The sequence below is a fragment of the Diadema antillarum genome, unplaced genomic scaffold (assembly GCF_040938485.1).
Source record: "Diadema antillarum isolate AM-2024a unplaced genomic scaffold, OU_Dant_1.0 scf00000225, whole genome shotgun sequence".
Lineage (NCBI taxonomy): Eukaryota > Metazoa > Echinodermata > Echinoidea > Diadematoida > Diadematidae > Diadema > Diadema antillarum.
The window spans coordinates 656,790-680,228 of NW_027271114.1; the positions used below are offsets into that span (position 1 = coordinate 656,790).

The 23,439-nt window shown below is 37.5% G+C and overlaps 2 protein-coding genes across 3 annotated transcripts in view; both read right to left on the reverse strand.

Moving 5' to 3' along the window:
* LOC139724647 (sodium/potassium-transporting ATPase subunit beta-1-interacting protein 3-like) overlaps nt 1–6,734 on the reverse strand; it is a 51,229-nt gene extending 44,495 nt beyond the window's left edge. For both annotated transcript variants that reach the window (XM_071635777.1, XM_071635776.1), the window contains exon 1: nt 6,609–6,734. In XM_071635777.1, the coding sequence (XP_071491878.1) occupies nt 6,609–6,662 (54 nt within the window). In that variant the 5' untranslated portion in view covers nt 6,663–6,734. The remainder of the gene's footprint in view (nt 1–6,608) is intronic.
* Nucleotides 6,735–15,370: 8,636 nt separating this feature from the next.
* On the reverse strand, nt 15,371–18,730 carry LOC139724639 (uncharacterized). Its single transcript, XM_071635772.1, has 3 exons — nt 18,469–18,730; nt 17,043–17,209; nt 15,371–16,302 (listed from the first exon to the last, which is right to left on the reverse strand). The coding sequence occupies exons 1-3, from the start codon at nt 18,728–18,730 to the stop codon at nt 16,186–16,188; spliced, it is 546 nt and encodes a 181-aa protein (XP_071491873.1). The 3' UTR covers nt 15,371–16,185.
* Between the last annotated feature and the right edge of the window lie 4,709 nt (nt 18,731–23,439).

Consider the following 23,439-nt stretch of genomic DNA (forward strand, 5'->3'; position numbering starts at 1 on the left):
GCACTTAAACAGCGTTTCAGAAAGGCTTTTCTTTTAAACCCAATAATCAGAACAGCTTTGCATTCATCATCTGTCCAAATCTCCCTTTAATAGTTAAATTTGTTTGGCAACCTCAATTCTGCCCAGGGAGGTGGAAGAGAACATACATTGTACTCTTCCACCTCTCTGATTCTGCCAAAAGAGGGCTGACATTTTAATGCACCCCACAATTTTGTATACTGAACAGGAGTGAACAGGAATGGCTATCGAATGTGGCATTGCAGCCAAAGGTTTGATCCACATCAGGTTTAGTCTCCAGGCAAGGAACTGAATCTCTCTGCATTGTCTACTCTATACATGATGGCAGTGTAGGCAAGAATAGAGAGAGAATGCAAAAACACACAGCAAGTCATCACCTACAAGTGTACCACTCAATTACATTGTATTGTGTACATTATATCCCGGTATACATCACTTTCTGCACAGGCTGGTTTTTTTTTTTTAGTACAAATGATGGGTCAAAAGTTACACTGCATGCTGTACACAATGTACAGTGCATACCTACTTATACCTGGTACTACATTGTACACCTTACACTGCATGCTTACAATTTAAGTTGATCTACGGTACTCTACTGAGTGTTTAGTCTGTGGCCTAATGGTGATACAATATCACACAAGGGAGATGAAAAGATCCCTTTCAACCTCCCTGATCACACAGAGCACAGACCATTGGCTTTTAAATCTAACCGCATTTCATCAATGCCGACCCCTGAAGATTACAGTGACTCATGCCCGTACACTTGTACTTATGTATTCATGAAATAAAACTGACCCATGCAGCTCTGAACAACAAGGAATTATTGTTATGGTGTGGAAGGTGTAGCAAATGGGTTCGTGCTAGACTCTAACAAGAACAATGCGTAGATTCTAGCTCCTAACTGTATAAGTGCATGCTATTTGGATGATTTTTACCAATACAAGATAACTGATGGGATTAGCACTCCCTGATCTGTCAGGACTACATTGTCAAGAGATAATCCCATGAGATAATCCCCCTTCATGGCAGGACATGCTGTGGCAAAAGAGACCTTTTGTTATTTTCCCCCCACAAAGGGGTTACCAAAAGCTGATACCTCCAGTGAAATTTTACACTCTCTGGTGTTGTTTGGAAAGGGGTACGAATCATTCTCAAAAGAATGTCTCTTTTTAAATTTTTCTTGCACAACTTTCTCTTCAGTCTGCATTAAAGGGATCATATAGTTTTGGTTGAGATGGGGAATTCAGATTTTAACTTTTTACAGGATAATTAGAAATCACTAATGAAATACATTGTATTAGAGAGAATACAATTCTAAGAGGGATTTAAAGTGTATTCGATGAAAATCACTATTGAAATTTCTGAGATACAAAAAAACAACAACAACCAAACAAAGTAAAACATTTTAAGCTGTCCCAATTAATAGGTGGGTTCTACCATTCATTGGGATCTCTTTGTTTTCAGATATCTCAGGCATTTCAAAATTAATTTTCATCTTGAAAAAATAAACTTTGAATTCCTCTTAGAATTGTATGCTCTTTCATAGATGTAATCAAGGAGGTTTCTCATTATCTCAAAAAGTTGGAAAACTGCAGCCCCATCTCAACCAAAACTATACCATCCCTTTAACCAGCACAACAAAGGGACCCCCCCCCCAAAAAAAAAAAAAAACCAGAAAAAAAAAAGAGAACTGCGTGTGCTTACTTTGTCCACAATTTGTGAAAAGGCAGGGTATTCACCAGTGTACATTGTACACTGTACAACAAATCAAGGAGCTTCAACAATTGTAACTTTAGAATCTAGAGAATCTGAGGCGTACTGTACCTCTCTTTTTTTTTTTCTATATTTCTCACATCTCTCCTTCTCCAGAGGGGGGTGGGGTATAGTGATTTTAGAAGTGGGGGAAAAATGTCAAATGGAGGTGAGAAAAACAACGTTGCTGTTTTGCACCTAATCTTGTTTCTCATGGGGCATACAGAATGACAGCCCAACGAGCAATAAAAAGGCTCATTTATTTTCTATGGAAACTGCAAAACTGTACCTATTGATCCAGATTGTGAAAATATATTGTACCTCAGCCCATACAGCCAGCATATCGCAGCATTTTTACGAACTACTGTAAATACACATACCATTACCTGTTTTATAGTCTTCTTTTTTTTTTTGGGGGGGGGGGTCTGTTTTAATGGGAGGGGAAGGGCTAGAACACAACATACTCTGTAGGCCTACATATTAAGCCCTACACCCTGTGTGCACAGTGTACATGTGCGCATGTTTCCGTTGTAGTAGATTATGTTTTGACAGCCAGAGTAAACATCAAAAAGAGCATTTTAAGAATTAATCTTACATAGTATTGTATCACATGCTTTTTATCACACATACATGTATATACAGGTATACATGATAAAATGTTTAAAAACTGTGTAATAGGATAGTATTCGCAGTTGCTAGATATTGAAATTGTATAGTACCCTCATCATTTGTAATCATAAACTTGTTTTGAAAACATACGTTGTAATAAAGTCTGACTACTGTTTTGTGTTTACCATCAGTCTACTGTTTACATTTGTGTAGGGCCCTACAAGATGTAGAACTAGATGTACATGATCAGGACTGTTTCATTGTTATTTTGTTTTGTTTTTTATCGATGTTTTCAAGCTGGTGAAAGATGGCATGCATGTTGCTGTAACTTTAAAGGGATGGTACAGTTTTGGTTGAGATGGGGCCTCAGGTTTCCAACATTTTTTTGATGATGATATTTTTGAGATAATTAGAAACCTCTTATGAAATATGAATTCAAAGCTCATTTGATGAAAATTGGTTTTGAATGATATCCAAAACAAAGCAATCCTAATAAAAGATGGACCCACCTTTCATTAAGATCACTTTGTTTTACTTTGTTTTTATATGTCACAGCCATTTTCATCAAATAAACTTTGAGTTCCTCCTGGAATTGTACGCTCTTTAACATTTCATAAAGTGGTTTGTAAGTACATGTATGTCGCAAAAATTAAAAAGCTGAATCCTCACCTGAACCAATACTATGCCATCCCTTTAATAATCTACTCTGTTTATGCCATTATCCTTACAAACAGATCCCTCAGACAATAAAGTTCAGTTGACTGCTCAGAACATCATCAATTGATATTTTATGATGGCATCCAATGACACCATTACCAGCGGGAATAAACTGCGCTTGAGTCTAAATGGAAGCTACAAAATAAACAAGGATGATTTACAACATATCTTTTGTGACATGCGATATGAATTATTTGTAGGGTCAGTCTCAATCTATGGCATGCAATGCATACACTGTAGGCCTACTTGTATGTACAAAAATTTGTAGGCCTACATGTTTTACACTATATTGTATGTTATACTGTCACATGCTCTTAAAAATCAAAACGTTTTACTTTTGTCCTACAAGCGTACATCATATTTTTACAATCATTCAAATGTATCTTGGGAAGGGCTGCATACATTAAACTAGAGAAGCACTCTGAGAGCGCAGACCTCCGCCAAACATGCAGCTCATTTCCACCACTGATCTTGTTCTTCCATAGATATATATACATGTATATCAGTGAATTCCACCCATACGTACTTAGGCACCATGCTGAAAGTGTTTAGTGTGCTGAAAGTCGCCCGATTTCCCAATATAGAAGCCTTTGTTACGTCATAAACCCTCAGCTGCACGGCGTGCCTTGCCCTAGCAGAAACTAGAGCACGCGCATGCAAACCTAAAAAATACGCGCAGCCTGAACTCCCAAGTTCATTGACCCTACCTACCAAAATATCACAAATCCTTCATAAATTCCCCAAAAATTCTCGGATCAGTACCAATATAAGTTAATCGTTTGGTATTTGTGTCATTCTCAACCTTTCCTGCAAGTTTCATCCCAATCCATTCACTACTTTTTGAGTTATTTTGCACACGGACAAACTAACTAACTAACGAACGAACGAACGAATGAACACACAAACCAACGGTAATGAAAACATAACCTCCTCCCTTGGCGGAGGTAATTATATGTAGATCGTATGCAGCACAGAACTACACGTAAATTACACATCACGACTCCATGAAAGATTAAAAACAAAAATTTATTGCACACACATAGTAATTTTTGCAAATTCTGTGTGTCTTTGACCAATTGATATTTGCACGAATATCCAGCAAAATATTGCCTCCTGTATCCCATCACTTCCGTGATGGGACATTGCTGTACAAACTTAATACACTGTATGTACTTTTGGGAACAGAAATGGGACTATTACTGGATATTTCATTCCATCACTGTATTTCTTTATTGCAAATGTTTGTAAAAACATACAATATGCACATGTTAATGGCACATGAAGTTACACATATATACATTGTAGGTGAGAAACAAACTTATGATGAAGACACTAAAGAAAAAAAAAATAAAATCTTATAAGACAATTATGCTGATAAGTAACTACACGCAGCGCTGGCGACAGCGCTGCACCTCTATTCCTTCGCGGACGTTGTTATCGTTCACTGTTTCCTTCATGAATATCTTTATTAATCGTGGAAAACTAAAATATAAGGAATTATCGTAATCTATGACCATCATTCAATAACCGGTATGCGATTTTTTGTTTAATTACGTCTAAAACTTACCGAAATCTATGGCTGAAATCAGGTCTGTAAACGTCCTTACTGCTTCACTCCTCATCTGCGTGTTATATGAATGGCATTCACTCTCGTATACTACAACGTAGGTAGTCGGGGCGGAAGTGATGAGATAGTCGGATGACCCCGACTAAAAAAGTTCAAATCATTGCCGGTGCAGCACGCGCGGATCTACTACAAGCTTTACGTAACACATGAAACGCACGGGCGCACGGGCGTACGTAAAAAGCAACCACTTCTGAATGCGCATGCGTGGTAGTTTGTTGCTTTTGTGAAGCTCTCGAAGGAAAAGATGCCACCGCACGATCTACTCCGAAAAATTCAACAATAAGGTCTGGATACCAACAAAACGCCGAATTCAACTCAACCATCAGGAAAATACGCTGTAGGTAAGTGTTGCAAATTATATTACTCTTAAAATCATACAAAATAAAAGGTATTTTATGTGATTTTGCTGTCAATAGTGACGGTCGTTTACAACGTTGAAACACTAACACATGTCAGACCCTGTGCGCAGCACAGTGTCTGGTCAGGCTAGCTGATAAGGTCTATCTACATACAATATAGGGAGTACTTTGTACCTGAACCACTTGTCTGGTCTATGGTGGGTATGTTTAATTGTTTACACAAAACCACAAATTCCACTTTTAGTTCAAGCTGATAAATCACAGCTTGAATAGTGGATGAACCGCTAGCAGACACAAATCAACTGCGGCATTTAGTGGAAGAGTGTTTGATTTAGGGTTTCTGATGTATGCCTATAAAAATGGGATATCTACAATATAGAATATGTAGGGTCTAAAGTGTTTCACATTTGAAGCACACACACACACACACACAAATGCAGCGTCGTATGATTATGAAATACATAGAATAGAAAACAAAACACCAACAGAATACTTCAGTACTATACTGTACATGAAAATATCAGGCCATATTTGCACATAGTGCTTTGTCAAACAATACATCAGATCAATTATGAAACCTACATTGTAGATAACACTTTACACCTGTAGGCTGTATTCGCACCGTGACGTACCTACGTACAGCGACTGGGCTGTGTATAGTTAGGCTGTGCTGTGTGTTACATGACGGGGCAATTTCTGGGGTGAGGTTTGGTCATGGTGGCGAATGTCAGACAGCTAGAGCTGCCCCCCAACCGCCTGCCCCCCCCCTCCCCCCACCCCCTTGAAGATAGGCATCTCATGGTTCAAGCCGAACTCCTACAGCTTTGTACTCCTACCGAAATGCACATAATAGATGACAGGGCTGGGTCTTCGAATAACACAGAGTGACTGAGTCACTAAACATCAGGGAGGATGAATAATATGGATGCAGTGTCACCACTTGGTCACTCAATACCAATCAACTATTCATATCACTGTCACTGTAATAAACTGTACATGTAAATTGAATACCGGTACAATGCATATGTTCAACTACCGACTTATCTCGCTATAATTAGCATGATTAGTATCATAACTGTATTGTACACTTGTCCACCCAGAGTCTAGAGGATCTCAGAGAAGAGAGAGCGATAAGATCTCATCCCTTCTATGCCCATATCGCGCCCCCGGCCCCATACCACCATGATCTTCTTCTTCAAGGTACTCCTCAACGTTCCGTTTGATCATGATGATCAACATGATAAAGATGAATAAAGACGCCGTATTCTCTTCATGTTGAGCAACGCCAATGAAATGATGATCTAGAATCTAGTCTATGTGATGGGCAGCAAAGCTAAATATAAAAGATTGCCGGTGAACTAGCGGTAGCGGCACTTGTTACGACTACCGCAGAAGTGCGGTGCAAATCTACCGGTACCTTTGACAACCACAAGTATCGGCTGAATGCTGCAAGGTAAGAGGGCCGTTATCTTCAGTTGACACCATCCGTAAAATTTACGACTACAAAATAAGGAAAACGGTCTTACCAACTGTATAATACATATCGTTATCATCGTACACTGCCTGGTACAGCAACCCATTTTGAATGTAGGTCTCCTCGCTTCACTCCCAGAAAATTATTAGTCCGGTTTTTATCCGTACCAAGAGGGAATCATTTTGAGTAATCAGATGGTAGGGCGAAAGAGAAAGCTCCTCATTCGTAAGCACTTCGGCATGTACAATGAACCGACGCCTACGCAACCGGCGGGCGAAGTTCAGTATCCCACCCTACGTGCCCGGTGCGGTGTCGTGCGTTGCCTTTCTAGCGAGCGAGAGACCGTGAAGTCGCCAGCGATGGCATTGTTTACGAGAGGGATTTTCATTTTTCCACATGTGACCGCATCACCCCTGAAGAAGATAATTGATTGGGATATAATGACTTCCGCGTTTTCATAAAGTTCGCGAAACGCAGGAGTTCAAAGCAGAGATGCTCTTATCTCAGTCAACATATTTTGCCTTGTGACACCAAAGAATTGGAAGTCTGCAAGTTCAGTTAATCCCCTGGCGATCAGAGTTATTTTTTTTTTGAAATGTGCGAATACAAACATCGCGGAAGTATATCCTTATTAATGTGCTTTGTCCGAAAACAGCTGATATCTCCTTGTGTACACAAACAATGTCATTCAATAATACATCTGTTTATCTTAGTAAACTGCAGTTTATGGCGCGCACAAGTATGTTGTCTGAACTATACGAATCATTGTATACCAGGCATTTTGAAAGTTTTCAAGACAATAATGGTTACAGCCCTATTCGGGATATAAATTTCATATGTTCTTGTAAATCTTATGGTATATTACGACAGCATCTAACTCGTCTTGGAATGGATGTCATCGGCTTTCGAGTTTTGTAGTATAGGGTCCATCCATGATACACCAGTGATAAAAAAGAAAAGCGGTGTCATCTGAAGTGATCGACTGCCATGACAATTATGGTGAAAGAAACCAAGAGGGGATCGAGAGATTTAGAGAAGAGAAAATAGGGTCTTGGCGTTATCACAAATTAAATGGGGATGTGGGCCGTCACTATTTTGTTTTCTACGGACTGCCTTGCACGCCCGGTCGTGCCATCAGCCTTGCTGCGAAAAAAAAAACAAAAAGTAAAGATCGTACGGGCTCCTTTGAGCGGACCCTTTATGAATGAACCTGCGATACTGTGACACAGGTACTTTAAATAATTATGATAATGTGATTTTTGCTTCCAGAACTACACGTTTCTCCGTGATTTCCATTAAATGAGTGAATTCCCTTTCAGACCGATTCTTCGCCAAATGAAAATGGAAAGATCTACTCATGATTTATTATAAAACCATACATGACAATGCAATATAATGTCCTGTATTACGCCAAATGACAACGAGGTGATAATTCGAAATCCAGAAAGACAAGAGATCTGGAGGGGAACCCCCTTCCAACATCAGCGACATTTGAAATGAAGTTCGTTGGCAATCGTCTGTTCCCATTATTTTCTGATTAGATTACTGGTTACCTTCTGAAAGTGTAGCAGTAACATCAGGCCTACTATGTCATTAGGCAATATGCCATGATTATTAGTAGGCCTATCTGATAATATTAATTTTCATGATTATATAACTGAGAGTTTAAATGCAAAAACATAGACACACAGGCACATACACACACATACACACACACACACACGCACACACACATATATATATATATTACTGTATATATATGAAGAGTTTGTTCGCAAAAACCGATTTAAAAGTCCATATTTGCCAAATGGAGATATTTGCGATAAAAGGTCAAGAAAAATAAAGAGAATAAAAAGAAAATTTTTGCTTCTTTTGACCATAACTTCAAGAATGTACCTTTATGTAGTGACCAATATATCATTTAAAAGGTATTATTTTGTACTTTATGACAGAGACCGTATTTCAAAATCTTCAAAAATGGACTTATCGATTTTTTTGCGAATAAACTCTTCATATATATATATATATATATACAATATAAATTATATCAATCTAATCAATGAATATTCTCAATAATTTGAGATTATAACTGCTGAAAACGGTGACGTAAACAACATTTGCTCCTGCGACAATTGCTCTGGTCTTACTTTCACTGAGGACTTGGGTTAGGGGGTTCGGAAGATAGGGTTTATAGGCTATAGTTTAATGTGAGGATTAGGATTAGAGTTAGGTTTGTGTTTGTTGGTGGCATTTATGTTTGTCTCAGCATGTAGATGTCCATGGGAGCAATTGTGGCAGTAGCAATGATGTCATAGTATCGCTATGATAAAGAAAATAAGCCTATCTGATAATTTTAATCATAATTGTAGAAGACAGTTATTTGAAGAGCTTGAATGAAGAACAGATAAATGCTATTTTAAATTTCTTTTTAGAGTAAGGTCATCGTCACACTAGAATTATAATCTTTCCCATGGTACTGCACTCGTTACATAACAAGAAATACTTTTGCAAATTTACCATCAAAATTGTGACATATAATTTCTTGATTATTTTCTTTGTTTCCAGATGATTAAAACTCAAATATTTAGAAAATAGAAATGCACATATCAGTTTTTACATTTAATTTCCTTACATTCAAGCCCTTTGTTGGCATACTTTGCCGTCATCATCTTGCATAATAACCCTAATGCGTGCATGAAGCATTTATAAATAAAACTATACTTTATTACAGATCTCGACCGCAGCAGGAAGCGGTCACAGCGAAAAGAGGAGTCGTGTCTTCTCAACAACAGACGAATCATTCCTCCTTAACAACAAACACAAATAAACAAGCAAAAGAGTAAAAAAGGAGAATAATGAAGGTGAAAACAAATGACGGAATATCAACTTCATGCAGATTGAGTGTGCTATAGTTGCAATTTGTGTATACCACGAACAGCACAACGAAGCAGGACGAGTATCTCATAGAACAATAGTTGGCGCCCTTTACCCTGTTAGATCAGTGCCGTATATTATTACCAACTTCAACTGGTTTAAGAGTTGTAGTTCCAACTGATGGCTGTAATCGTTCAAACATTTGTCAGTTTACTACATACTGATATACAAAAGAATTCTACAGGTGCATTTGTGCCTTTGATGATCGATATGCCACCGTCTTGCAGAGCAATCTGAAGGTTCTATTTTTGAATGTTAACATAGTGATGGCTGTATTTTGTTTGTTTACTTTAATATTAGATGAAATGAAATCCCACTTGATGATAACGCATTTGTCATAACCAAAAGTCAATCCAGTCCAGAAGTTTGCTCAAATGTGTAAATCAGAGCTGTATCATGTGAATCATTTGCTCTTACTTTTTTTTTCCAATTCTCTTTCTCAAATCTTTCGCTTGCATTATTTTTACATTCGGCTATTCTAACAGCCGGCCCCTTCCGCTACCCCTCTCTCTCTATCTCTGATGTACTTACACCAGCTACCTTAACTCACTATGATGTCATCAGCAAAAATATCATTCTGCATTACCAACTCTCCTTTATCTAGGTGCCTATAATTTTGATAAACGTTTATCTCTGAGAACTGTTTTTTTTTAACAACTTATGCTGTTCTATACTTAATAAGAAAGAGAAGAAACTGTTGTAGATATTTTGAAAATGATTTAGAAGCCAGAAATGTGGTTTTTTTTATTGTCAATGGATTTGTAAGTGTGAAATATTGAGAAAAATGTGTACAGATAATGTGTACAGAGATATACGGAATGAATCAAAAAATGTTTAGTAAAAAGGAATCATACATAGAATGACAAGATCAGAGACCTATACAAACATTAGAATTAAGACGATATTCCTTTATGGATAACTCCGTCTTCTCTTTCTGCCTGTCTACATATCTACCTACCTATCTATGCATGTGTTTTATGTATGTGGTGTGTGTATGTAATATATATATATATATATATATATATATATATATATATATATATATATATATATATATATATATTATTCCATATCTTACCTGTATTGTATCAATTTATCTGTCAAATCATACATATTACATCAATCTATATATCTGTTCGTTCTATCACTATTCTATCCATATGTCTATCCATGTATATTTCTATCTACCTACATTAGGATTATGCATCTATCAATCTATCTCTCCTATCTCCATCCATCTGTTCCTTATAGATCTGTCCATCCATCTACCCATTCATCTATCTTATATCTAACTGCCTATCTAACTGTATGTTCATTTGTCCATCTTTATGACTATACATAAATGCTACAATGCACTTCTTCACACGTTTCTAAGAAACACACACACACACACACACATAATTCCATATCCCCATGAATGAGAAATGCACTGGTAAGCATACACAAGCAAACAACTGGTGACAGCTGCATGATTTTATCCTTTATGTGTGTTATAAATCTCTTCAGATGTTATCACTTATATATTGAATGCCTGAATGAATGCACATTACATACACAGATGTAAATCAAGAAATGAATGATTATGAATATGAATAATATGTGTAGAACAATTTGCCCTTCAAAATAAATTGTTAAGCAATAGGGATTCATTCGCAATCACAAGGGAATACATGCAGACTATGAAGGCCAAACTAAAATCATTTGGGCTGTGTATGTTGGCATGCATCTTCCTGACATGGCAAATTACCCTTGTGACAAGTCTTTCATAGCAGGCCGTGTATGTACCTGTGTATATCCGTTTGAGAATGCCTGTGTTTCTGAGTATGTGAAGTGAAAAATGAATAAGGATGATGATAACGAGTAATGACATTGGTATTGCAGTGGTTGTACAAGTAGAACCAGCGCAGCAACAGTGATACGAGTTGAAGTAAATTAAAATTATAGCAGTGGTACTAGCAGTAGTAAAATTAGAAGTGGTAGTGAAAGTAGTAGTAGTAGTAGTAGTAGTAGTAGTAGTAGTAGTAGTAGTAGTAGTACATGTAGTAGGAAATAATAATAATAATAATAATAATAACAATAATAATAATAATAACAATGATAATAATAATGATGATGATAATAATAATGATAATAATAATAATGATAATAACAATGATATTAAACACCAGCAGCAGTGCAGACTAAAAGTAGTAGTAGTAGAAGTAGTAAAAGTAACATCTGTACAGTATGAGGAAAAGGTGGCTGATCATAGTAAAGCAAATTACTAGTAACAATTGTACGATGTAAATCATAAATGATGAAAAATGTGTATCTGATGACACAACAAATAAAAATGTGTTCAAATCTCATAAAGTATGATAAAGAACAACTCAAAAGAACACTCAGAATGAAATCTAGTTTGTTTTGATCTTATTTCATTAAAATTTAATACGGAATCATTATGACAATGAAATAGTCCTACAGTTCCATGAGTTAGTACTGTGCATAATACAATTTAAGTAACAAACTTGTACAAATAATGCGACTGCATACCAGAATTCCTATTTCAGATGATGTAAATGCCTTACGTAAGTACTTTTATCCCTTTAAAAGGTAACAAATTCTGCTCACAAATGGAAAAGGATTTTGACATATAGCTCAATATAATGGGAGAAATAACAATTAAGAGTTGAGCTGCTGTTTGATTTTTTCTTAGATAAAACATAGGAATTAAGATTTGCAACACACAACGAGATATCTGACTTTTTCACAGAGTTGGTTTAGTATAATTATGGACATTTCTGCAAAGCATGAAATGAACCACTACTACAGGACAGTTATTTGCTCTACACATATACCATGGGCTACTGTGTTTTTTTTTATGAATACAAATTTAAAAATGAAGACAATTAGCAGAGCAAAATGCAGCTGTAATGCAATTCTAAGATCTCAACATCGTCATATCTGATTGTTGATTTGATACTCAAGAGCAGCTTAATTATCACTACTGATTATAGTGCATGTATGTCAGCAAAAAAAGAACAAAAAAAATGAATACAAATATGCATAAAAGCCATCATATGACTGAGTTATTTGTTCTTCTCAAACATATAATACTGTATACTTTACATTCAATTCAGAAAGTATCTTGCATAATGCCTTTTAATCTGGATATACTGTAAACCTATTTGAAACCCACCTGCCTTGGCAAGTGGGGCAGTTCCCTGTGTACTGTTATGAACATATGCCATGTCTTACCATTTACTCTCTTTTTTTGGCGGAGGTAAAAGGTCTATTCATTCAGCTTTATCAAGCTTTAGTTACTAACCCATACCTGCCAACATTTCAAGATGAAATATCTTACTCGTGGATTGCAAAAATCTTATTTTATATGCAAACTGAAGTTAAAAATCTTACTTTCAGTCAAATCTTCAGAAAATACACATGAAAGGTATATCTAAATATTTTTCTAAAAATCTTATTTCTCTGACAGAAAATCTTATTTTGCTATTTTTAATGTAAAAAATCTTACTGAATCTGATAAAATCATATTAGTTGGCAGGTATGCTAACCATGATCAATCTTTGGGTGGTAGAAGGCTTCAAAGATTTCATCATGGTCAATCTTTACGGCAATGGTCCTTATTCATTGATTATAATTCCAGATGAAATGATTTCAAAAATTTACAGTCAATTGGTTAAAAATTTTGCACTTTGTGTATGAAGCCACAGTGGGTGTGAAAACAAAAGTTTTTTTTTTTTTTTTTTAGGCTATGAGAATTTCAGAGTTACTGTAATTTGTATATAAGTTCTAATCAAATAAAAATTAAAACACATAACTGCTATCACCTTGTCATCAGAATATTGATATCTAAACCATGTAAAATCCCAAAATAGAATTTGATCAAGTACACTTTAGAATAAGAGAATAAGATTACAAGTCTATGGATAGTGTTCGACACATTGGATTGATTACAGACATTTGTAATGAGTAAATAAAAGCAATATTTAAAGACAAACTGAAACGTGATGTATTTTTGTAGTTGTGGCCGCAAGCTATGCTGATAGATGTCTTCAATTCATTCCATTAGAAATTGAATGCATTACTGTTGGCAAAGCAAGTACATCAGGAGAATAGGCACGTGTGTTTAGAGGGGTTCTGAATAGAAGAGTTTGAAAAATAATTTTGCATTGTCAACGATTCAGCATAATAGCAGTACACAGTTATTTCAAAGAAGTCATATCACATGATTAAAGGTATGTTGCCTTGGAAAATAACCTTCTTTTTGTTCAGTTTTTAGATAAAGTTGTTTTCAAGTTCAACAGGCAGGACTGGTCCTTGGAGTTTGTTGCCAACTTTTTCTGCATTGCACAACACTCAAACTAACCTCTTGCTGCTGCAGGTCAAGACAATGTGATGAGGCATGCATGAAATTTGCATATATTATGAATCTGACCAATCATTTTAACTCTCTAATCAGCATTAAGTTACCCACAACGTCAGAAAAATTTGGGATGGTGGTACCTGGAAGGGTCAACACTGGGCACATAAAGGGATACCAGTGGCCTCAATTTCTGAATTTGGGTCCAGTATGCACTGCCCATAATCAATGCTGCATTGTCACCTATTGTGTTTATTCCTGATTTTGTGATTCATCACCTCAATTACAGCAGCTTGAGTTTGAACCATTTTGCTTTCTACCTGTCACCCACGAACTGCAGTAAAGCAAGAAATATTCGCAGGATGAAATTTTTTGCGACCTGGAGCCGACATCCTTTTTTTTTCCCCGGCATGAAATTTGCGTGAATTGATACTGGCATTCAATACATACCGTGTAGACAGGAACGTTTGTGTGCATTTTAAGTTCACGAATCTTGGCTCTCGCAAAACTTGTGAAATTAAAATGCAGGCAAAAATTCATGGTTTTACAGAATGCCATTGATGGTAAGTGGTAAGTACTATAGACAATTTAGATTATGCACAAATCACATTGCTTCCACACAGGAACTGCTGTTTTTGTTTCTTTTTCATTTCATTTGCCTTCTTCTTCTTCTTCTTCCTTTTTTCTCAATACATATTTCACGTGATGCAGCACACATTAGAGATGTCATTGCAATAAATACGGAACATCACAAAATGACATATTTCGACGTTACTGACATACCATATATGCATATTAATAATTCCATATATATATTATATTTATAGACACATACACACACACCAATATATATTACATCTTGCAAAATGTGAATGATTATTAAAAAACAAACAGACAAATAGTTGACAAAGAGCATTCACCTTGGGGCATAAAATAGACATTAAACCACAAACATGAAATGCATGGCTAATTTTCCTTTGTAAGTCAAACACATAGCACAGTACATCTTCAGAACATTGTAACAACATCAAATGTTGACTTATACACTCAATGACACACAAGTGCTTGATGATTACTACAGCTAAGCACATATCTGATCTCCTTTAACAAGGAATACATCTAGAAATTCAGACACATGTGACATGAGCATTACTCAGTGTTAATTTCAGGCTTAATCATTCACATGGAGGCTTAAATCCTTTTTTATATGTTGAGCAGACAGACACATACTGTCCGCAGGATGACATGAGCTCGTATCTCAAATGGCATACCAATAGTATTAACAAAAAAGGTTAACTTAATTTTGAGCATCAAAAATACTGATTTGGAGCTTTAAAGCATAACAACTTTTAATGTCAGCAAAACAATGTTTCTGCACTATTTCATGTCAACATTGATGTTATTTTGAAAAAAAAAAATATTAAATTTAATTTTTTTTTTTTTTTTAATTGCTCTCTTGAAAATTCCTGATTTTGAGGTACAAGGTCTTGTCACCCCAGGGTCAATGTACCATGATTGTTTTGATTTTTTGTTTCCGATATTGAAAATGTAGTAAAAGAAATGGAATATAACATAGGATGATAAATTGCAATCTTATCCTACAGTGACCACACCCATCACCAGTTTAATAGCATTGTGAATTTTCTTGGATAGAATATATGTTAGGGGTACTTAATCGCAATACAGCATAATATGAGATGAAATGAAAATGTATGATTTTACCAACACCCAGTGGATTAAGTTTATAAAAGATGAATTAATGGATTGCGAGAAGGCTTTTATTTATGTGTTGTCTCAAAAGAGAAAAAAAAAATATCTCAAGACACTTTTGAAGAGAGGTTTGTTTATCAGATAACTTCAGACTATTGAAAGTATCTACTCCCTTGCCATCAATGAAAATACGCTATTGTTGTAAAAACAGGTTGTCTCACTATGTGGTAACTCCATCTGATTGCCTAGATGCAGAATGAAAGGGGAAAGAGGGGAAACGGAAAGGAAAATGTACTGTTTGATATGGATGGCAAATATGTAAACTCTAATTTTGTTCGTTTGAATTATGTCATTGATTTTATTTTGATCAATGTTTGTTTGTGTTTTTTGTAACCACTGATCTTTGATTGGAATGAATAAACGAAACGAAATGAAAACTAAATGTTGGGAGTAGGGGCATTGACCCGTCCCATACTAAATTCTGAAATCCCCATAGACTTGATACACAGGCCACCAGGTTCCCGTTTGGAACTGGTTAACAGAAAACGAAGAGAAAGGCGAATCATTCACTCCGTTGTAGACACTCGTGGCAGTAGAATTTGGCGGATCAAAGAGCGCCCTCTTCTCAGAGGTTAGTCTGCGGCATAAAGGCATTGTTATTCGCTGCCCGCGGCTCCTCATCCCCAAGGAATACGTCCACAAAGCCCTGATTGTCAAATGCCTGCATGTCCCGTCCATTTTCCTGTAAGGAAACAAAGACGTATATATCATGGGTGTTTTGTTTATAGCCCCGTTTCACAGCCACAATCTGTCTTGGAAAAGAATCTAAATCTCAAAGGGACACAGATGAGATGGTGTTCAACACTTTTGAGTGTGAAAATTCCTATTCTCACTCATTCACCAAGAAGCAAATTTCGATGTGAAAATCATTGAAATTGCTGAAGACAATTTGTGTTAAAATGCACTTCCAAGGCAAAGACATTCCCCTCACATTATAGATATATTTTCATATCCAGGTCCTGCTTTATATGTTACAATTGATGTCTAAATTCATGTCAACAAAAAAACATTGAAGCAAACAAAAATTGTTACGACTGCCATAATCAAGCTTCAGATTTGACTAGAGATGATCACTTTTCTGTGAATTCAAATATGAAAATCTAACAACTAGTGGGATCATGTCAGGAAACAATGAACTTGGTGAATTTCTATCTGCAAGTATTTTTGTGGCAGTACAGTATTACAAAGAAATGACAAAAATGTAAAGTGTAATGTGTGACCGAATTAACTTGAAAACAATTTCGTAGCATTATGATAATTCATACCAGAAATACGATAACGAATTGAAATGTTGAGGTCGCAAGTCTAGCAAGTTACAGTCATCAAAAGATCATGGGAGCTTGGGCGCATGTCAAACAGGCAATGAGAATAGAATCTATCACTTCCAGTTTCGACTTTGGGTGAAAGAATCTGAAGACTCACCGGTGGGAGTTCGATGTGGGTTGCCATGGCGTCCAGCGCCAGGCTGTTTCTCCAGGAACTGATGCGGTCCTTGCTGTTGCTCTGGGTGAAGTCGAGGATGTCCTTTTTCATCTCTTTCTGCCGCCGTACCTTCTGTTGTCGCACTTGGTAACAGTGATACAACAAGACTTGACAGAGAAAGAGAAAGGAGAAACAATGATTTTTATTGGTGGCATTCTGGTAATTCCTTTTTGAAGAAAAACCAAGCTACATTCTGTTAACCCGCTGAGGACGAGTCCCAAGTATACTCGGACAGGCGTCTATGGGAAATGCGTGTTTTTGCAACAACATCACGTCCTCAACAGGTTAAGATAAATTTGGGGAAAAAAAACAACAGTAATGATATTGACACTGTCATTTCTATAGTGCATTTCTGATTAAAACTGAGCATAACTGCCTTTGACGTAGTGAAAATCGTCACAAAAAACAAACAAACAAACAAACGAACAAACAAACAAACAAAAAACAAAATTAAGATTTCTTTCAAGGCTGTTCTGGAAACTAGATATGGAGGTTGATATATACAGAATTTGTTTGGCAGTGTATTCCAATACATTGTGGGTTTACAAGAAGAAATCACTTATGTTCACAAGCCTTTGTACTTAGGTGTGGTACATAAAGCACAGTGATAAATGAAGTAGAGTGCTAACTCTTAATCAGATTGATAGCGGTATAGAAAAAGTACAATGCAACAAATGTAATGGATATTTCGGGCTAGAAGAAAATGAAATCATCTGGTCAATGTGTAATCAAAGTAACTTTAACTTCTGAAGTTGTATACTGTAAAACGAGGACTGTTTGTGTACATTTTAATTTCAGAAATTTCGCAAGAGCCGAGATTACTGAAATCACAATGCATGCAAAAGTTCTTGTCTACACTGTGATGCATTGAATGTCAGAGGCAAGTCAAGAAATTTTTATGCCACAAAAAAAGGCGATTGGCTCCAATTCGCAAAAATTTCTTGCTGCTCAAATATGTCACTTTACAGTAGTTGCATATTCATGCTTGCTTGCTCAAGTGTGACATCAGCTGCCTTGGTTTGAACATGCTGCTATCTAGCTATGTATTTCCTATATAGTTGCAGTATATTCATATCCAAGTAAGCAGAATTACATGTACAACAATCCAACCTGCTCAAAACCACTGACTACACTGCCTGTTTGCTTGATTCCAGGGTAAGAGAATTTTTTATTCTGGAAAGGTCATCATGCTAACGATGATAACAAAATTCAGCTGCAGCAATCCAGAAAAAACACTGCAGTATTTTAGGTAGTTATGTTGTGTTTGGTTGAACAGGAGAAATTTGCTGCCATGAATGCTAGCAAAGGCGCCATTCAGGAAAATGACAAATGTATGAAACTACATCAATTTATCTCAAGTACTCACATATTATGAACAGCACAGCTGCCCCTCCGACAGCAATGCCGAACCACTCCAGGATTGAGAGTTGGTGCGGTCCAGCGGTGGTGACGATCAGTTCGGTGGACACGTCCACTGGCGACTGGGATGTCAGAGTGGGAGTTGGTTGAAGGGAAGGAGTTGCACCAGATGATGATGATGCCGACGTGGCAAAAATTGGCGAGATGGAAGACTGAACGGGGACCAGCAAAGTCCCCTCTAATGTTGCCATGGAAATACCGGATGGCATCATCTCCAATGATGAAAATACTGCTGATGAATTTGGTAATGACGACGATGATAATCTGACTGATGGTACTGATGGTAAAGGTGATGATGAGTTGAGAGAATGCATTGCCATCGGCAATGTCTGTGAGTTGTGACCATATGACGGCATTATCCCATTGGAAAGTGAAGCAGCCAAGTTTGAGGATGCCCTAATAGAAACTGGAGATGAAGATGATGGAATGGGTGTTGGTGGAATGGAAGGCGTGGATGACATCATCATTGTCGGAAAGAGTTGACTGGAATTGTTCAGAGGGAAAGAAGACATTTCAGTAGAAGCTGTTGGAGAGGCCACGATGTATGACTGTGATGCCAGTGATGATGACAATGGCAGTGACGCTGAGAGAGTAACAGGAGTTGAAACGACTGCAAAAGGGCTCTCTGTGGTAACAAACATTGTTGAAATCATCCAAGAGGTCTCATTGGCGGCGTAAGTGAAAGCAAAGTTGCTGAGAATGATGAAGGCAACAGCTGCAAGAAGCAAAAACACAAAAAACAGTGCGATTTGGCAGAAAAGTATGTTTCTTCTGTGCCATAATTTTATGAATTTGGAAATAATTATGATTAAAGTCCTTTATACATGTATAGGTATTATTATAATTCTGAAATGAAGGCTCACAATACATTGAATTCCCCTTAAAACAAAGTACTTGGGACCATGGGTTTTCTTTTGTTACTGTATATCAAAATTTGGCTATAACGGAACATATATTCACATTGAGCAGATGATGTTGTGGCCAAAAATTTTTATTTTGCTGTACCAACAACTTGATCTACGTTCCGTGTTCGTTACAATGGGAGTGCACTGTATCCTGTGATCATTTCACATAATCAATATAAAACCTGGTTATTACCTGATATTAGAGCAATGAACTACTGTTCCCAGCAGACCAATCAGAATGCAGTACAAGAGAATTGCCAGTGACAGCTGAGGTTACAGACTGACAATTCATAGAAATTTGCTCTTCCAATATTGAAGATGTTACTTTGTTCATCAGGTCTGTCCACTCTTCTTGAAGACTGAATAGTGTGGTCTCCTGAGAGAAGAACCCTGATTGAATTGATATCTTCATTTGCTGTTCACGGGGTTTACATTTGAAAACCACAAGTAGTGCAGGCCTACTATAGAGCAGAATTGCCCATCAGCTAATGTATGTGCACCAAAGCATACGCTCAATAGTAATGATCCATTCCTGTTGAGATTCTTCACACTAATTATGTGTACTCACATAAAGATCAGTGACACAGCTGCACACAATTTGTCACTGGTATTTTATAATATAATAGCTTAAATACCTTAAAATTCCCATCGCATGAATCCCAAACTATGGGGTAGTTGATCTCTTTTTCTTTATTCACTCTAAAAAAAAAGAAGTTCTTCTATTTCATTGATTTCCTGAACACCAGAGTTCCTACGGAATGCCAATGAGCAAATCTCACCGAAGTAAAGTTGGCCCATCATCCTCCACAGCAGAGATGAAGCATTAAAGTGTAGAAGAAGACGACTGGATCGCATTGGCAAGCAAGGTACATCCATCTTTGGTCCATAGGAGTTGCAAGAGGTTGCACTGACTACATGCAGTCATTTGGGCATAGACTGTGGATTCCACACCCACGTCTAGTGATCCGATTCTAGCACATTGAAAAACAAGACAGATTATTGCTCCGTTAACACAGTTGTCAGGGGGAGAAGTGACTGAAATGAATGAAAAGAAAATCTCCACAATCTAAATTACAAAGTCCAGCACCACTTTTTTTCTTTTTTTTTGTACACAGCTCCCCCCCCCCCCAAAAAAAAGAGATAAAGTTCAAATCTAACCCCAGACAAACATATCAAAACAAATCATAATAATCTCATTTTTCTATCTCTCCATCATTATTTCATCATCCTAGAACTTTTGCCTTTCTCATTTTCCATTCCCCCATTTGTAATCTCCATACATTTACATTGTAGCTCCATCTTCTGCTTTCCTTCCTTCTCCAAAGTTTTTCCTCCATTATTTCATGGATTAATTCATCTGTCAATTGTGAAACTAATCTGTTCTTCTGGTGATCCCCCTCAAGTACTATTTTTTTTTGTCATAGTTTTGCTTGTTGTTTCTCATTACCATTTCCCAATTATTTTCTTCATCACTACTGACTTTCTCTGACATTTCTGTTAGTGTTACAAAGTTTTACATAGGAATTTCCATTTTCTGTTTTGTTTCCTTTGATGCCTCATAATTTCCGGCCAGTTCAATAAGGAACTACAAAATATGTCTCACTGTTATATCATGGCACATTCTTGATAAAAACAGAAATTTCATATACCCCCACTAAACTTGAGGCAAAAAAAGAAGAAGAAAGAGTGATATAAATGTATTAGTAATATAACTAAATTTAGGTGGCTATGAGGTTAGGGTTTAGGTAACATTGATCTCGGTGTCCTAGCTAGAGAAGAGGGTAACCCGGGACCCTCGCTAGGACCAGACCCTGCCAAGAGCGTGAAGTCCCAGGAAGTGGAGGGGGGGGGGGGGGGGGGGGGATCGGGATCGGGATACATACATGATGTGGAACTCTCTCCTACCTATACACCTATGGATACCTATATGGAAGATTCTGAATGCAGGCTGAGCCTCTATACACAGATCCAGGTTTGGTCCTTGAGATGAGCTGGGTCATAACCAGGTGGAGTGGTGTCAAACTTGAATTTTATGGGTTCATTGTCCTAGAATTTATCCAAACAAACTTCAAAACTGAAGACACTGGGAGCATCTATTGTTTCTTGGTAAACTATTCCAAAAACATAAATTTTAAGATTAATTTGAATTATAAAATCAAAAGGAAGGATATCTTTGAGACTAGATTTCTCTAAATTCTACACATAATTCAGTAGAAATGCCAGAAGGGAAGGGCTGGCACGGTAGCAGGAGTGAATTGAGTGATACATCTTTACGTCATTTGATCATGTAGCCTGACCAGACCGCTGTGCGAAGCACAGCAGTCTGACATCTATTAGTGTTTTACGTTGTATACGACCATCGCTTTTGACGGCAAAATCACATAAAAATGTATTTTATTTTGTTTGATTTCACCAATAAGATGATTTTTACCCCTCAACTACATCGTATTTTGCTGATGGTTGAGTTGAATTTGGTGTTTTGTTGGTATCCAGACCTTATTGTTGAATTTGTAGCGGTTTCCAATATCTCTGTATTTTTACTGTCTGGCTGCTGTCAATTATGTTGTCTGACAACCCAGCATTCAGTCAACATCCACGCGAACTTTCTTTGTGCGCCGGCACACGACAGGTGCGCACTACATTCTTCGCCTTTGTCATCGTGCCGAGGTACGCGTATTTCACATTCCAACAGTAGTCGGATTTCCATAAACACACCTCTTGTTTTGCTGTCAGGGAAACAAACTACCAATTAGTGGCGAGCTGTGCAGTCTCACCAGCCAATTACCACTCTCAAAGCTCCTGTCCGTGACATCTTTTCTCTGACCACGCCGTTTCATTTTTCACGCTTCCTCACTTCACGATTAGCTTTCGTCGACCACGCTGTTTCATTTTTCACGCTTCCTCACTTCACGATTAGCTTTCATCCTGAGAGCACGTTCTAATCGTTGGAGTCACGTCCGCATATCACGTCCGTACATTACATTCCTTTCCACGTCTCTTCACGCGGACGATACCTCGCGCCGTGGACTGTCACTTCTTACGGATTTATATACTCAATACGGAATATTACACTTCCTCGGATTTAATACCTCGCGATATTTCCTCCCTTTCGTATCGCGACGCGCCCTTTCTTCAGGCTCTACACTCCAACCTGGGGATTTTCTACATCGCTGCATTCAACGCGATTCGCGTCGCGTTACATCGCTGCATCGGTCCTGCTAGCGTGCTGCCGGTGGTGTGCAGACTCTATCAGGGACCTCGCAGTTCTTCTATCCAGGGCTCCAGCGGTGGACTCTACCCTCGCTTGTGCTAGCCGCGGCACCCGGAGGCTACTCCACGCTGTCGCTGGATCTTTTGTACATATTTCTATGGGACACTGTCGTCTTCGGACACCCTAAGTGCATTTGGAGTTAGTCCATATTATTTCATTTTAGTTCGGGAAGTGCAATACCCATTACAAGGACACTGTTCACCTCTACTGGTGCCCTGGTGCTTTCTACACTACCGTCATGCGGTCGTCTACCATTCCTGCTGGTGATGCCTTCAGCCCTGTTGTCCCGTTCGCCATTCGGTGAGTTGTTAGGTATTACATTATAGGCCCGCACAATAATACCTACAAATTTTTCAGAGTAGATTGTGCGATGATTCACAAAATCAACGAACCACCACGAACGCTCAACCGGAAGTACCGTGGTAGCATTTTACGTACGCCCCAGCATTTTGTGTGTTACGTAAAGCTTGTCGTCTGCTACGTACATGTACATGTATTTCGCACATGCTGCTCTCATGATTTGACCTTTGCATGGGTCACTTCCGCTCCGACAAGGTCATGAATTTTTCCGACTCGCTACGTTGTAGTATACGAGAGTGATTGCCATTCAAATAACACGCAAAAGATAAGGAGTGAAGCGATACGGATGCTTACAGACCTGATTTTAATCACGGATTTCGGTGGGATTTTTATGTAATTTATTTTAAAAAAAAATCGCATACCAATTATTGAATGAATATCA